Source organism: Dendronephthya gigantea, unplaced genomic scaffold (assembly GCF_004324835.1).
Source record: "Dendronephthya gigantea isolate DGI-Jeju-01 unplaced genomic scaffold, DenGig_1.0 000007F, whole genome shotgun sequence".
In the NCBI taxonomy this organism is placed as follows: Eukaryota; Metazoa; Cnidaria; class Anthozoa; order Malacalcyonacea; family Nephtheidae; genus Dendronephthya; species Dendronephthya gigantea.
Window position 1 is genome coordinate 2,730,499 of NW_021163017.1, and position 17,379 is coordinate 2,747,877.

The 17,379-nt window shown below is 36.6% G+C and overlaps 4 protein-coding genes across 4 annotated transcripts; 2 read left to right on the plus strand and 2 right to left on the minus strand.

The window, feature by feature from the left end:
* Window positions 1-1,212: 1,212 nt before the first annotated feature.
* On the minus strand, window positions 1,213-2,425 carry LOC114517063. Its single transcript, XM_028536708.1, has 2 exons — window positions 2,049-2,425; window positions 1,213-1,948 (listed from the first exon to the last, which is right to left on the minus strand). The coding sequence occupies exons 1-2, from the start codon at window positions 2,319-2,321 to the stop codon at window positions 1,364-1,366; spliced, it is 858 nt and encodes a 285-aa protein (XP_028392509.1). The 5' UTR covers window positions 2,322-2,425; the 3' UTR covers window positions 1,213-1,363.
* Window positions 2,426-2,454: 29 nt separating this feature from the next.
* LOC114517068 lies at window positions 2,455-8,610 on the minus strand. The gene is made up of 2 exons (XM_028536712.1): window positions 8,447-8,610; window positions 2,455-3,081 (listed from the first exon to the last, which is right to left on the minus strand). The coding sequence occupies exons 1-2, from the start codon at window positions 8,454-8,456 to the stop codon at window positions 2,588-2,590; spliced, it is 504 nt and encodes a 167-aa protein (XP_028392513.1). The 5' UTR covers window positions 8,457-8,610; the 3' UTR covers window positions 2,455-2,587.
* A 1,182-nt stretch (window positions 8,611-9,792) lies between these two features.
* Window positions 9,793-12,157, plus strand: LOC114517067. The gene is made up of 2 exons (XM_028536711.1): window positions 9,793-10,114; window positions 11,020-12,157. Exons 1-2 carry the CDS (start codon window positions 9,932-9,934, stop codon window positions 11,857-11,859), a joined length of 1,023 nt encoding a protein of 340 aa, XP_028392512.1. The 5' UTR covers window positions 9,793-9,931; the 3' UTR covers window positions 11,860-12,157.
* A 2,806-nt stretch (window positions 12,158-14,963) lies between these two features.
* On the plus strand, window positions 14,964-17,210 carry LOC114517066. The gene is made up of 2 exons (XM_028536710.1): window positions 14,964-15,211; window positions 16,200-17,210. The coding sequence occupies exons 1-2, from the start codon at window positions 15,029-15,031 to the stop codon at window positions 17,040-17,042; spliced, it is 1,026 nt and encodes a 341-aa protein (XP_028392511.1). The 5' UTR covers window positions 14,964-15,028; the 3' UTR covers window positions 17,043-17,210.
* The last annotated feature ends 169 nt before the right edge of the window (window positions 17,211-17,379 follow it).

A 17,379-nucleotide genomic window follows, 5' to 3' on the forward strand; every position in this document is an offset into this window, starting at 1 on the left:
CTGTCGAGATTATCGAGGTAAGCGTTACTTTTTAAGTCGATTTTTATAACTGAAGTTGGTCGGGTCGTTCCGAAGTGATGATGAGTCATGTGCTTGTCTGTTTACAATTTTCAAAGTTGAAAATCTCGAATTCCTGTGGTTCGATTTTTGAGATTCTTTGTAAGAATGAAGTTAAGTATGTAAAAAAAAATCGGCTGGATCGACCCCTTGCGACCCCACCCATTTCCGAGATATCGGGCTTTGAATTTACCACTCTTGTTTTGAGATGTTCAAAATAGCGCATTTCGGTCAATGGGATATTTCCCTTTCAAATATTGTTTAACTACATAATTTGTAATATTAATGTAAATTTTATTTGTATTCATGGTTTAACTTCCTTAGTTATTAACATTTAGACGGGAAAATAGTATTTTTTTGTATTTTATATAGATTTCCATTTTTGGCAGTGACGACTCCTATGCTCATTCGCTAACGCCTAGCTGTAATCCCACAACGTGGTCAATTGAGTGTTAGATCAGCACATTTCAAACAGCCAGAAGGCTTACCACCACCACCACCTTCACAAAATTGATAAATATGAAACATATTGTGTGATTATATGTTTTCACTTCTTCAGTAAAATAAACTGACATTTTATATTGGTTCTGTTCTTTAGATGCTTGTTGATGTTTACAGTTAGTGTGAGTTAAGATCTGCATTACTAAGCCATTGTGTGTTAGAACTGGCAATATTTATGTATATTAGGTTGATTGAAAAGCTAAAGGCATGAACACCTTATCTAGTACAATTGATCTTCAAGTTTGCATGAATTGTAAATGCTATTAGCATAGAAACAATAGCATAGAAACAAAAAACAATGGTGTGTGTATGCAGGTTTTTACTTTTTTGAACATCATGTAAATATATGTATAAATGCAAAATCTTGGCTGTTTTGTCAAGGCAATTTTACTTACAATATTTTATAACCATAATAAAATTTGATGAGTTTATTTATTTGTTCATCAATAAATACAGATTTACATATTTATACCATGTATTGTATGAATATTTTTCTAATTTTCTTAATACTGCAAGGGTTTGTATGAAATATCACATGACAGTGAAGTGCTTTGGTTATAGACAATAGGTTTTGAGGATATAAAATAGAAAGCCTGGTTTCCATACAACATTGTCAGGGTGTTGTGTTAACCATTAAGAAAAATCTATCATTATTAGTTATTATGCAACAACTTGATTGTCATATGGAAACCAGACTAAAAACAAGTTGATGGCAAAAATGCTGGAAAAATCTACATAGGTTAGCCAATGGAAATAATTGCAGAAATTCACAACTTGCAAACCCTGGTTCTTATGAAATTATATGTCAACGTACACTCATACTAGCCCTTACAATCTGACCTTCCCATTTACCACGCCTCTTTATCCAGATTTTTGGATAAAATCCTATTTTTAAAAAGTTAACCCGAAACTTGATGTGTTCAACATAGACGTCTAGTATATCTCCTGCTGCAATCAGTGGATGTAAATACTTGCAATGTTCAGAAGCTATATATCCAACATTTTCCCATTGAGTTCCATAATGAAGATCAATAGCAATTGCATTTTGGTCCCGAGGATTCTCCGGCTCTGGTCTTAGTCTAACATTTACTGATTCATTATATTCAAGGGCAAGATATGCCTGTTCCAGATGATGTTGGTAACTTTGTTCATGAGCAGCTCCAATGCACTTGAATGGTAGAGCATGAGTGATTTCTTCCTCATCACTTTCAACTTCTTCACTTTCATCTTCTTCACTGTCCTCATTATTAATTTCGATGTCATCAAAATCAGGAGTAACCGCATCCACAGCGCTCGTATTTTCTGTCAATACACGATCCACATCAAAATCCCAAATTAAAAGCATTCTCTCCGCTTTACAATGAATAAATTCATCAGGGATAGTACCAAACTAAAAAAAAGTTTCAGTTAAATTTTAATACACAAATCAAGCCTTAAAAGTTAATAAAAAATATTAAAAAATGAGGTGTTGACAAGTACTTTATACTAACCTCAAATATAGTACTTGCTTTAACGTTGATGACACAAGGAGATTTAAGGCCATTCAACTTCGAAAGCAGTGCTTCGGTGTTTGGTATAATACAAAGTCTTCTTTCAGACGGAGTATTATGAAAGGCGAAATGGCAGCAAAGCCCATGCAGCTTAAAAAACGGTAAACTCGGTACAGTAAAAGATAAGTCGTAATGCGGATCGCAACAATACATATACATCATAGTATTTTGCACTATCGCAGCTTGAAAATCCTGTCTTTCGAAAGCATCCATTTTTCCTATACTCGCAGAGCTCTTCACATCACGACAGTCAAAACGTCAAATGAAGCGTTCGCATAATTGAGCGCTCAATACCCATCATGCTTTGCGGCCTGCTGTCCAACCTCCTCTGCCGGAACCTGTTGGATTCATCTGGGAACTTGTTTTGAATCAGGGGTGCCACCTCGTGCGCGACATCAAGCATTATGGCCATCACTTTAGTCGTTATTTCAATAAAGTAAACAAAAAGAGCCAGCCAATAAATGAAAAAATTTGAATTTTTACCGAGGCAATCTTTCCACCAAACGATCGAGAAACGGGTTGCGTTCATCGTTTTCGCCCAGTGTACGCGAGGTAAGTAATTCAGACAGCAAATGATCAACACAATGACGGGCATCCAGAGAAACACAACGATTGAAATAAGAGTGCTGGTCGTCTCTGATCTGGTGGTGTGAATTCGGATGATATAATAGACAAGTGATGTCAGGAGCAAAAATATGAACGATCCAAAGTATCCCTTTTTGTAAATACTCTTCGCTTTCTCGGTTTGGTAGTTCATCTTCTTGTGATTCAAGCAAACGATGGCGATGAACAGCAACGAAGCTATGATGGATATTATGAGCCATGCAAACACCCAGTGTCTGGGATTCGCGATAAAGAAATCTTGGGAGCAATTTATCACCGAAGCTTGCTCGAAGACAATGCATTTCGTGTCGAATATGGAGAAGAATATTATGGAGATAAACCAGGGGATGGACAGGAGGGCGAAGATCACCTGTTAAAGAATACTTACATTTACACAGCAATACAGAATAACACAAGCGTAAAATCATTCAGAAGTCATGGCACAGGTATAAATATATAACAGCTGTTAATATAGTTCCAATATAACCAAGGAGTAGCGTGGCAGTGTCTTCAAACAACTTAGCATCAAATGTGGTATAACAACTGCCTAAAATCTAAATAGACAAAACACTTCACGACTTTTCGACCTGAGGGCCTTCGTCAGGAGAGTTAGTATATACATGCTAACTCTCCTAACGAAGGCCCTCCGGTCGAAACGTCGAGAAGTGTTTTGTCTATTTAGGCAGTTGTTATACCACATTTGATGCTAAGCTGTTAGTATAATTACAAAGGTGATTACTGAAAATTCTGGCCTCTGATTGTCGTTTGATATCTACAATAATCATCTAAGCGGATTTTTTCAGATAAATCAGTAATTTTAAAGAAAATGCTCTACAACGGTAAGAAGAAAAAAATAGCCTAAAATTAAATATTATTTAATAAAAATTACCGGTGCTTGAGTAGCACTTAAAAACCTCTTAATTGATCGCGTCGCGTAGCGACAGCGATCTATAGTTTCGGCTTGGTTTTTTTTTTTTTTTTTTCCTCTCGGGTCGACCCCCAGCGTCGCTAGCTGCGGGCCATATCACCCTAATCGGGAACCTGCGCACAGGTAAGTTGCTAGTTATATCACGTGTTGTATTCACTTTGGGCATATTTCGTTTCACCTTCGAACAATATACCGAACTATAGTCGCATGTTGAAAGCAGGAGAAACACAAAACAGCCCATTTCGAAACTGCTTGAAATCCTTTAGTGCAGGCTTACTCTGCTCGGCGTGTGCAGTTAGTTGTATGGTAATGAGTGTAAAGATAAAGATAACACTTGCTAGCATTTTGATCGCTTTATTGATTTAAAGTGCCTATGAAACGAATTTTTTTATTCAATCATTTGGTACTTTCGACAGCGGAGAATTCGAATTTGACCATAAAAATGTCCAATTCGAAATACAAACATGAGTTTTTGTACGGTTTTGTATCGATTTCGCAATAAAAATATGGTTCGGAGACTGGGAACAAATCAGACGGATGTGACGTAAAGCGCAGGGCACATGAAATTGACACAACGCAAATCACGCAAATTATAAACAAACAATATAGGACGATGTAGTCGAATAGCAGTAATAATTCTGTTGCTAATTCGGATGCAAACGATTGAAGCGAGTATGTATGCGATTCTCAATACATGTCATATGAAGGCGAACCATTAGCTCCTCAGGCCTAGGAGACGATATAATGGTTGATATTAACAAGGGAAAATCCGAAGAAGTTGATATCGATTGATGGCTTGACACCGGTTATTCTATAGAGGCTAGATATGGCCAAGAGGATAAAGTCGATTCCTTGCATGCAGGCTTTTTTCAGTTTGGTAGTAAATAAAATACTTAAGAGTTTGAACTTCTGTAATTTAAAGTGAGAAACTTCACAAAAGCAATGGACTTTATACAGGTATATCCGTGCTGTTGGTTATAGGTGGTTGGCAAGATGGATATTTGGCTACATGGGTCCATGTTTGAACCTCGAGTCAAAAAGCGCTTGGTGTTACTGCTATCAAAGCCTTGTAAATTGCTCGCAAAACGTTTGGAGAAGCAACTCTCGTCAAAATGTGCCAAGCACAACCATATTCTTGACGAATATTTTTCCGGGTCGAAGTCAGACCGATGTATTCGAACAAATTAGACCCGCTGTTTTTGTACAGACGGATCTTTAAAAAAACAATGCATGCTAATACCTCGTGTGTCGCCACTATTTGTGCACGATTTCTTATTTGGCCTTCCAGCAACACAACAAGAATTTCTCTTTTTTCATTTGCACATAAAGGAGATGTTTCCTCCATATCTACGGCTTATATTCTAATGTATAAAAACCTTTCCCTTAGTTGTTTATCATAAAATGCGCTTAGCGCGTAGTGTAATCCTGTCATATGTTGCGATTCACGCAAGCCTATATAAAAGTTAAACTAGGAGTTCTTATCAGAAGGAAAAATTGCTGCCGGAAATCGTAAGCAAAGTTCTTGTATTCTGCATGTTTAATTCTAAATGAATTTTAGGAAGACAAGTCGTTTATGACTTTTTTTGAGAAACTTCTGAAATGTTTTTGCAGGCAGCATTATATCGATATTAATGAAGACAAAATACATTAGAAAAGATCAGTGAAAAAAATTTAACTAAAAAATGAAGAATCAGCAGCACATAGTAAATATATAATACTCGTACTTGTCATGATCATAAGTCTTAATCAGCATGGTACAAATAGGTAACAAAAATTGATTACTGGATTAAAAATAAATAGCAATCATAAAAACTGATGAGATAAAGCTGAGTAAATAAAAGTTGAAATATGGCTTTAACATGGCCATATTATGCTTAAGATTGAACTACATTTAAAAAATTAGAGGTTATGTTAGCCAAACTCATTGATAATGAGATGTTATGGTATAGTCAATCACAGTCTCCTCATCCTCATTTTTATAACAACTTTGTTTACAACTTGAAGCATACAATCTGCATTTTCTGGACAAACACTTTGCTTTCATCAGTCACTTTATCTTATTTTATAACCATTGATGTTTAGTCCAGACAATGGAATGAATGGATGTGTAAAGTAACCCTTTCATAGATACTTGCTGGAATATTCACCATATCAACCTTTTGAATTGCAAAACTGGGCAGCATTTGGTAGCATTATGTTGATAGCATGTAGGATATTTCATCACCTACAAAGAAACTATATTTTATATTGATATCAGTAGATTTACATTGTTTGTCTTAATAGACTGCACTTTATGTAGTTGCATATATGGCTATATCTATGGCTAATTATTGATATTTGTGAATTGTGCTCACTGTTTCAAGTCTCGACCATTGAAAGTGTATTCAACTCAGTTCTATCTACCAGACTACCACCAATTATCACAATTAATGGGCTGATCATTTTGTGTCCCACCTAGTATGTGTTGTGCTCTACCACAAATAGGCAGATCAGACACATGAGGCAAGCAATCCAGCAAGATATTTCCATACGACGGGCTAAAAATATAATGTGCCTCCTCTACAAAATTATTGAAAATATATAGAGAATAATAAATGGGAAATATGGAATTTATTTCATATTTGAGAATGATATCGAACGAGTGACCGCAGCGAACGAGCGAGATATCTTTCTCAACACGAGAAATAAATACCATACTTCCAAGCATTCATGTATTATTCCGTTTATTACATAATAAAAATATATCGTGCTGTTGAAAGCGCCAATAAAGTGAAGCATATTACTCACCTTCCAGGCCAGTTGACTATTAAATGAATTACAAAAATCATCTCAAAATTTCCTTCTTTACAACAAAACAAAACAAAGCTTGCTACCTCGCATTTGTAGGACATGATTAGCAATATGTAAATTAGCCATATCTGTAATTCTCGATATATTTCGAACCTCTAAAATCGACTTCTCAGCACATGGAAGGAAACAATCAGGACAAAATCTTGATTGGACAGTGCGCTCCCCCTCGTTCCGTAAAAATCACCCCTGAAATGTTGACCGACAGACAGACACAAATCGAGATTTCGACAATATATAGGTCGCGTGTAAGAATGGGCCGAGGTACGTCAAGAATAGTGTGCTGCCGCGCTGGTGTGCGGCAGCAACTAAACCGCTTCGTCATATTGAAGTTGTACGAAGGTTCAATTTGACGTTTCGAGCGAGACTCTTCGTTATTTAGAGTTTTATAATATGCGATAAGACTGTTCGAAAAGTCGAGATTTCGTGTATTTCGTATAAAAGTAAGAGCTTATGTTATTGTGTGTGCCCTTTGACCGCGCAGAAAGTGAACCACATTTTTTGGCCAAATCGGCAAGTTTAAACCCCAATAACTTTTCTTCAAATTATTTGTAGAGCTTGCGACTTCAACATAGTCGTTTGTACACTAAACACTTCACGAATATGAAATAAAAAATTTCATTTCATAGGCACTATTATTAAGAACATTTACGACACAAAATTTGCATAGCTGGGCTGGCTACGCCGCTGTGAACGACGCGATCATATAACGCCTAGTAGGCGTCTTGTTATTATTTTCCTCTCGGGTCGACCCCCAGCGTCGCTAGCTGCGGGCCATATCACCCTAATCGGGAACCTGCGCACAGGTAAGTTGCTAGTTATATCACGTGTTGTATTCACTTTGGGCATATTTCGTTTCACCTTCGAACTTCGAAGCAGTAAAGTAGAATCAATAAAGCGATCAAAATGCTAGCAAGTGTTATCTTTATCTTTACACTCATTACACATACAAGTAACTGCACACGCCGAGCAGAGTAAGCCTGCACTAAAGGATTTCAAGCAGTTTCGAAATGGGCTGTTTTGTGTTTCTCCTGCTTTCAACATGCGACTATAGTTCGGTATATTGTTCATTTTTATTATTAAGAACATTTACGACACAAAATTTGCATAGCTGGGCTGGCTACGCCACTGTGAACGACGCGATCATATAACGCCTAGTAGGCGTCTTGTTGGTTTAATTAAAACTTCCTGAAGATTAAAAACAGGAAGACGAAATGCTAAATTATATATGATTTGCTTTGTTTGCACGACGCAAGCTTCCGTGTTTAATCATGACTAAATTCACCATGTATACTAAATATTCGTTTCCAAGAAAATTGAACTGTAATCCCCAGAAGATATGCCTTACATATAGTATATGTACAGAAAGAAGATATTGGCATGCAATACATTGCTACTGACAACGTTAACATAAAACACAAGTAGTAAGCACAAAATTAGTCAGTATTCAAGCTAAATTTTAGTACCTCAAACATGTAGTCTACTTTTAATATTTGAAATTAAGCTAGATTACTTTCAGTTTTAGGCCGATACAAGTTTTGCAGTGCATGTATAAGGTTACACATTATTAAATTTCCGGATCATGCATGCCCGTATTGATTGTTTTCACAGTCCATGGACACACAAATATTAGCATAGCGGAACTTCACCGCGATTTGTTTGGTTTCTCGCAGGTCAATAGCGTTGCCATCCTGACCGGTTTAAGTCCCGCAAAATTAATGCTTTTCAACTCTGACCGTAATCGCTATCGCGGCAACTCAACTGAGTGATGGAATTTCCGCTCGATGAACAGTTCGGTGGTTTAAATTTTAATAAATCGCGTCGGTAAAGTTCTAAAACTGTGCCTGCAGTGTTTATGTCCCGTAGAATCAAAAGAATTCTATGAGTTCTCAATTTAAAAACGTTTAGTAGTCTGTTGGGCTCGAGATTTATTTGAAATTCACTCCGAAAGACAACGTACCTTCAAACATATGTCAGCGTATTTGGAGCGAGCGAAGCTTCGCATCCTCTTCCTGAAAAGATAACCGTTATTACCACTACTTGCTTCGTTTCGTGAATTCTCTCCATGGCCTATGTCTAGCGCTTCTGGATCGACATTGAGATTTTTCATTACAGTGATTTCAATCTTTTCGTCTATAGAGTCGGCCATCGTATTAGAAAATAGACACGTTCACTGACCTGATGACTGACCTAACTTTTCTTAGAAGCAGGCGGCCTTAATATGCGGGATGATATATCATATAGCTGCCAAATTGGGTTCAGTAATTAGTTTTGTATACATATTTACCGCCAAGGCAAAGGGGATTTATCAATTGATATTAAAACATTTATATTGTGAATTTATGATGCAATTGAGTGTCTTCAAGCAACATAACATATTACCGGACTTAGTTACAGACAAACATGTTACAAGAAGGCATAGTGTCAGTTATCATCTTTTGATCAATTTGGAAAAAAAATCTCATTGTAACTTAATGACGTAATGTCTCTAAGTGATATGACAGATTATCGGGCTTTGCTAAAATTTACTGAGTGTTTAGTTACGTGCGAACACATTTAAGAGATATAATATGTACATCGACATTGTATACCATTTGTATTTCTATATAAATGATGCTGTGTTCTTAGCGCCATGAAAGATTATCATCAAACAATCGCCCTATGATTTAGATCTTTTGTTGAGAGGCAAAAGCCAATGAAAATTTCTCATAACTGGAACTAAAGCGAGAGCCCTAATATCTGTCTGTTTTTCACGAAGCAAATAGCGGTTGCATGCATATGTGATTAATTGTGATCATCTTATTGACGTTCATTGCCAATGGCTTCCTTAATTTCATGCTTCTTTGGCTTATTCGATCGCCTTGCGGCTTCTTCTTTTCGACGAGTTTTTATCTAATGTTTTAATTTGCGTGCAAAAGTTATCGGAAAACATCGAAATTTGTTTCGCCAAATCTGTTGGCAATCAATTTGTTTTCAATCCATTTAAAATCATGATCTGTTACAATGGAATATATACCTAATGTATATAGATTTAAAACATACTTTGGATACGATAAGGTCAACTTTACATTTCTACTAGTTTTTAGTCGTAATTTGTCCAAAGAAACTTCTTATATAGTTATTATTGTCAATAGAATACGGTAAGGTCAACTTTACATTGCTACTATAGCATTCAGATTCAAATTCTGCGAAGAAACCTTCCTAGTTTTTATTGTCAATAGAATCGCTTATGCATGATGTTGTGATAGGTGACGACATAATATGTGAGGTTGCACAAGGTCATCACAATATTTCAAAGAAGGGGTTTTCCCTGAATCTAGTTATAAAATAGGTTGCACGATAATAATACGCTCACATTTATTAAAAACCTGTACTTTATTCTACGTTCGTCGTGGTTTCAGATTTACTTGTGAATAACATATACGCTCATTGCGCTGTGGCAACTATGGGGAGTATGGACAAGGATGATGATCAGAATAATATTCAAGAACAACTTGAGGCAGACGATAGACCCATTCTGACGGATGTAGAAGGTGACAAGAAGGAATTTAAAAATAAACGAGAATACTCACTATGGAAGAAGTTACGAAATTTGGTGCGTTTCGATATCATCGACATCAGCTTGAAGGTTGGTTAACGACATTTTAAATGAACACAGACGAAAGGCGTAAATCGCGGTTCCACAATATGTAAATATACAAGGTGAATAATAAATAAGATTTCGGAAATTCCCAATTAAGTAATAACTTTGTTCTCAAAGCACTAGATTTTGTCCCCAGCCTGGGTATTTCATACGGCTTCCTAAATTGTATATATTATTCATGAAGAGTTACTTACAAGACTAACAAGAGGAAGTTACGTTTGCCAGCGCTCAAAGCCAGAATGGATTGAATATAAATGACTTGACATCAGCATTCAGCAATGTCACTTGGCTTTATATACAATCAAAGCTATTCAAACTTTCAAATTTGAAACAAAAAGGATAAGTACAACTCGTTTATTGATTGCATGTATTCAACAGATGTCTTGAAAATGTTATATCTCTTACTCCAAGAGTACAGGTTTAACCACGGATAATAGTATGATTTGAATTATTTTAACATACGTAATATGAAAAAAGTTTTAGTTCTGGGTAGAATGCGAGAAGCGATATTACTCGGCCGTTTATTGCTATTATATAATGTATGAAATGAATCTTCTATGGGTTGAATGGGTTCATCGTATATCACTTCTAGGAACGAGTCAATTTGTTATCCAATTATGATAACTTCCGTTTACATTGTGAAAAGAAGAGATTGATTTGATTTCGGAAGCCAAGTCAATAAGGGGTCAATCCCTGATGGCAGAAATATATCATATATAGGCTTTTTGTTAGCTTTGAATGTACTAACTTGCTCTACCCTTACTCCCCTGGAATCCTAGATCCACCACTGGAGCTATCGTTAGCATGCAGAGTTAGCATAAAATCTCTCCCAGCACGTCGTGTAAAATAATTTACAAACGATAATATAATACCATCATATTATTTTGCAGGTGTTTTTCATCGTTTTATCCGTCCCATGGTTCATCTCAACTATCTTTTTCTCCATATTCGACACGAAATGCATCATCTTCGACCAGGCTTCAGTAGTGAACTGCAGTCAAGATTTTCTTATCTCCAACCCTAGACACTGGGTGCTTGCTTGGTTCTCAATGTCCCTGACGTCTTCGGTTCTTCTCTTACTTATTATTTATTTGAATTACAAGAAAGTGAATTTTCAAGTCGAAAAAGCGAAGAAAATTTACAAAAAAGGATATTTTGTGTCGTTTGTTCTCTTACTTTTGGTGTCCATGGCGTTTTACAGCATTCGACTCTACAACGCTAGATCGGAAAAGACAAGCTTCTCCGTTTCAATCCTAATATTGTTGTCACCCCCAGTTACCATCCTCTTGATATGTTGTTTAAATTATTTACCTCGCATAGCCTGGACGAAATCCGACCATCCATTTTGCACTATTGCATGGTGGAAAGATTGCATTCACAAAAATTCGAATTTTTTCATCTATTGGTTGGCCCTCGTTTTGTGTTTTGTCGAAAATGCCTGTAAAGTGGCCGGTCTGATGCTCGATTTGGCCGAGGATGTCGCACCCTTGATCGAAAACAAGTTTCCAGATAAGACTGGCCAATTCCGATCGGTTATGTTGATAGTCCTCGGCTTCAGAGTGACGTTCCACGCCCGGGTACTTACTTTCTTCTGGCAAAAGATCTTTCACGGGGAGAAAGATCTATTCTCAGAGCCGAGTCAGAGACTTGTTGAGGAAGCTTTCGCACTGGAACAACAGCAAATGGAAAAGGTTGACGAGGATAAATTACAAGGTATCGTACTAATCTGAGAGAACAGCTTATATCCATCCATAAAAATAACCTATACAGATTTCTTCCAATTCTTTAAAACTAAATAATTTCCAGCTAATTGCATTGTTCCGTATTATTTTTGGAAATAAGCAGAAGGCTGATTCCTGTCCTTTAATTTCTGCAAGCTAACCTCTGGCAGCAGACATGATGGTATATCTTAATTACCACGGTTAGGAATAATTTATCAGATTCATGCAAGATCAAGGTGAAAGTTTATTTTGTCAAGTTAGATATATTTGCCATCTTGGACATACATATTACGAAGATGTTAGTACTATGAAGGTATTTTAAGTAAAAAAGAATAAAGTCTCAGTTATTAGTTATTGTGTTGTTTCTCACCGATCACTTGTTCTAAATGCAAAAAAACTAAACTGTCTCGCTTTTACAGTCGCTACGGAACCATGCAGAGTAGCCGAATATTTCATTTCCTTTGCTTCTGCGCTTAACCTGTGGCCTCAAGCCGTCCTTTAGGCATGAAGGACATGCGTAGCTATTATATATAGAGGTCGAAACTAATTGAAACGATGTGTAATATAAATATAACTAATTTAGTTACAAACTTCCCGCGGCAATACAAAAGTATACAAAAGTCGACAACTTCGCACGGCTATATTTTCTGTAATTTACAACAATTAGCAGAAAAAACTTACCACTTTTACTAACTTTAGTAAGCTCTTTCAGAAAATATCCTTTTTATTACTATAAGAAATTAGTCTAAAGCGCAAGTCGTCCATTCGTTTCTATTCATTGTGGGTTGTTCGTGGAACCTTTGCCATTTCACTGGAAGAGATTTTCCTAGATATTCAGCTCAGATTTTGCTTAAGAAGGAATACTATCACTGATCTACATTCTTCGTTGCCTCGGATTTACTTTTAACAAGACAGTTTGATATGTTGACATTTGACTATACCGACTGTAGCAATGTTCAATAGTGGCGCTCAGAATGATGGGCTTCACGATATAAACGGACAAAGTCACCTACAAAGTCACGAAGATGGTAATCAAGACCCCGATAACCAGCAAGAATGTTTGTGAAGAAGGAAATTGCGAAATTTGGCCCGTTTCGATTTTATCGACATAAGCTTGAAGGTAGGTTAATTTTAAATTGACATCATTGCTTAAATGAGTACACGGACAACAGACAATACATACAATTCCCTTGCAAATGCCATACAAAATATAGTGACGATTGCGTTTGACCACGATTCGTCATTCGTTTATTCCATTGGAACAGGTTATGATTTTAAATGCATTGAAAACAGATTGGTTGCCAACAGATTTGGCGAAACAAATTTCGATGTTTTCCGATAACTTTTGCACGGAAATTAAAACATTAGATGAAAACTCGTTGAAAAGAAGAAGCCGCAAGTCGAATAAGCAAAAGAAGAAAAAAATTAAGGTAAGCCATTGGCATTGAACGTCAATAAGATGATCACAATTAATCACATATGCATGCGACCGCTATTTGCTTCGTGAAAAACAGACAGATATTAGGGCTCTCGCTTTAGTTCAAGTTATGAGAAATTTTCATTGGCTTTTGCCTCTCAACAAAAGATCTAAATCATAGGGCGATTGTTTGATGATAATCTTTCATGGCGCTAAGAACACTGCATCATTTATATAGAAATAGAAATGGTATACAATGTCGATGTATACATATTATATCTCTCAAATGTGTTCACACGTAACTAAACACTCAGTAAATTTTCACAAAGCCCGATAATCTGTCATATCACTTAGAGACATTACGTCATTAAGTTACAATGGGATTTTTTTTTCCAAATTGATCAATAGATCACTGACACTATGCTTTCTTGTAACATGATGATTTCATAATCCTTTTGCCGGCTTGACGGAAGCCTTCAGCGGTTTACTTTTGTAGGTAATTACATGTATGCTATGAGCTGATGATAGCTCTACCATGCGCGGATCTAGGATTTTTAATACCTTAGTCCAAATTTATAACGTCATTTATGACGTCACTTATGACGTCACGTATGGCGTCACGCATGACGTCATACATAATGATAATCCTGTGGTGGTTATTGACAAAATTACACACCCTAAATGATCTAATCACGGAGTTTTGCGGAAATTTGTAGCTCTTACTCATTTAGTGGCATATTAAGATGTTTTAAACACGATTTTTTAAACCGTATCCCTTAGACTGCCCGTTGAACTGTTTTGCCCCATATTAGGGCTCATCCGCATGCCTAAGATACACTTTTACTTAATGTAGTAGTTACTGCAACAACGAAATAGAAGCTAATAATTGTTTTTAAGATGACATTGAGCGGAGAGAGTTTACTTATTCCAAAAGTATTCCTCAGTCCCTACTTTGAGTAGTCCCAACAATATTTACCTACTATAGTACTAGGGAAGCTGAAGCATCAGAACTGGGAAGTAAGAAAATATTCAAAACAGGAAATTAAAATCACGCTAGATATATATCACTGACGGCACTCGGCAGAGTGTAGAATACATGTATTTCAACATCATGATGTATATATTCATTCATAATTTTCATATATGAACGTACTTATACATGTGATATACATCAGGAATACGGAATAATAATAAGTAACTAAAAGTGAACACGCTAAGTTTGTATCTTGTATTTTATCAGGGGCGGCTTTCGGTTGCTCGTATATCGAGAAAGGGCATGCACCGTAGCCTAGTTTCCGGTTAGATTCAGAGTTGCCAAATATGAATATTTCTTCGTTGAGAGAGCGTCATTTAGTTATATACATATAAATATACTTGACAATGATCACATCACATATCTACAATAACGTGTTGAAACGTATCTAATATATATAGATTTAAAACATTCGGTGGATACGATAAGGTCAACTTTACATTGCTACAATAGCATTCAGACTCAAATTCTGCGAAGAAACCTTCCTAGTTTTTATTGTCAATAGAATCGCTGATGCAGGATGTTTTGATAGGTGATGACATTATATGTGAAGTTGCACAAGGTCATCACAATATTTCAAGGAAGGGGCTTTCCCTGAATATAGTTATAAAATAGGTTGCACAATAATAATACGCTCAGATTTATTAAAAACCTGTACTTTATTCTACTTCGTCGTGGTTTCAGATTTGCTTGTGAATAACATATACGCTCTTTGCGCTGTAGCAACCATGGGGAGTATGGACAATTATGATGATCAGAATAATATTCAAGAACAACTTGAGGCAGACGATAGACCCATTCTGACGGATGTAGAAGGTGAAAAGAAGGAATTTAAAAAGAAACGAGAATACTCATTATGGAAGAAGTTACGAAATTTAGCGCGTTTCGATATCATCGACATCAGCTTGAAGGTTGGTAGGTATTTCATACGGCTTCGTAAATTGTAAATATTATTCATGAAGAATTACTTACAAGACTATAACAAGAGGGAGTTACGTTTGCCAGCGCTCAAATCCAGAATATAAATGACCTGACATCAGCAATGTCACTTGACTTTATATACAATCGAAGCTATTCAAATTTGAAACAAAAAGGATAAGTATTCAGCAGATGTCTTGAATATGTCATATCTCTTACTCCAGGAGTCCGCCAGGTTTAACCACGGATAATAGTATGATTTGAATTATATTTTAACATATACATAATTTAAAAAGTTTTAGTTCTAGGTAGAATGCGAGAAGGGATTTTACTCGGCCGATTTTGGCTTTCAAATATGAACCATATGTGTGACAGATATTCCCCATGGATCTACATACGCATCACATGTGATTCACATGTGTATCCCATGTGACCACATATGCATCACATTTGGTTCACATGTGTATCCATGTAACCGCATGCGCATCACATGTGGTTCACATGTAGACTCCAAATAACCACGTATATTCACATGTGAATCACATATGATCACATGTGTACCACATGTGATCACACGTATCCACATGTGAATCACATGGGAAACACATATGGTTTGCATGTGTTTTTTTCGTAAGGGAAGAAATCAGCCTTGGGTTCATCGTATCTCACTTCCAGGAACGAGTCAATTTGTTATCCAATTATGATAACTTCCGTTTATATTGTGAAAAGAAGAGAATGAATTGATTTGATTTCGGAAGCCAAGTCTATAAGGGGTCAATCCCTGATAAATATATCATATATAGCTCATACGGCGCATTTTGTTAGCTTTGAATGTAGTAACTTGCTCTACCCTTACTCCCCTGGAATCCTAGATCCACCACTGGAGCTATCATCAGCACGCAGAGTTAGCATGAAATCTCTCCCAGCACGTCGTGTAAAATAATTTACAAACGATAATAATACCATCATATTATTTTGTAGGTGTTATTCATCGTTTTGTCCGTCCCCTGGTTCATCTCAACTATCTTTTTCTCCATATTTGACACGAAATGCATCATCTTCGACCACGCTTCGGTAGTGAACTGCAGTCAAGATATTTTTATCTACAACCCTAGACACTGGGTATTTGCCTGGTTCTCAATGTCTATCGTGTCTTCCATTATTCTCATCTTCATCGTTCGTGCGAATTACAGAATGATTGACTACCAAACTGACAAAGCAAAGAAAATCTTCAAAAAAGGATATTTTGTGTCATTAATGCTTTTACTTCTGGTTTCTATGGTCTATTATGGCGTTCGACTCTACAATACCAGAGCAGAAGCGACTAGTTTGTCAATTTCATTTCTTATATTGTTCCATGTGCCTGTCAGTGGCTTTCGAATCTGCTGTTTAAATTACCTACCCCGCGTTCGCTGGAAAGACGATCTACAACGTCGCACTCAGTTTTTTTGGATTCATATAATTCAAGAGAATTCAAATTTTATCATCTATTGGTTAGCTCTAATTTTATATTTTTTCGAGAGTGCCTGTAGAGTGGCAAGCGTAATGCTTGACGTAGCCGAAAAAGTTGCGCCTTTGGTAGAGAAAAAGTTTCCGGATGAAGTTGGTCAGTACCGGGCGGTACTAATTATAGTCACCGGTTTCAGATTGGCGTTCCACGCCCGCGTGCTCACCTTCTACTGGCAAAAGATCTTCCACGGGGACAAAGATCTGTTCTCGGAACCGAATTCAAGGCTTGTGGATGAACCTTTGCAAACCGTTGCGGTAGCGAAACAAGAGGAAATTGGACGGATTGAGGACGATAATTTGCCGGAAATCGTCTGACTGATAGGAGTGAACAGATATCATTATAGTGCTTTTACACTCAATACATGCATTTCACATGTTTTTGTTGAATGTTCGAATGAAAAAATCCTAGCCAATTACAGTAATCGGTATTCCTTTGTGAAAAAAAGTGGGAATTTGACCGATGTCGGGCCACGCCATCTCTAAGCAAAATTACATATAAAAATTTTGAAATTTTAAAATGAAAAAATAAACAAATGATTGATTTGTCACTGTTCCTTACGTGATCTTACCGCATTTACTACCTTTGCCTTTGCCACAAACACGCAACTAAACTTGGCAGCTGACTGGCACACCCCAAATTCTTAGCCCCGTA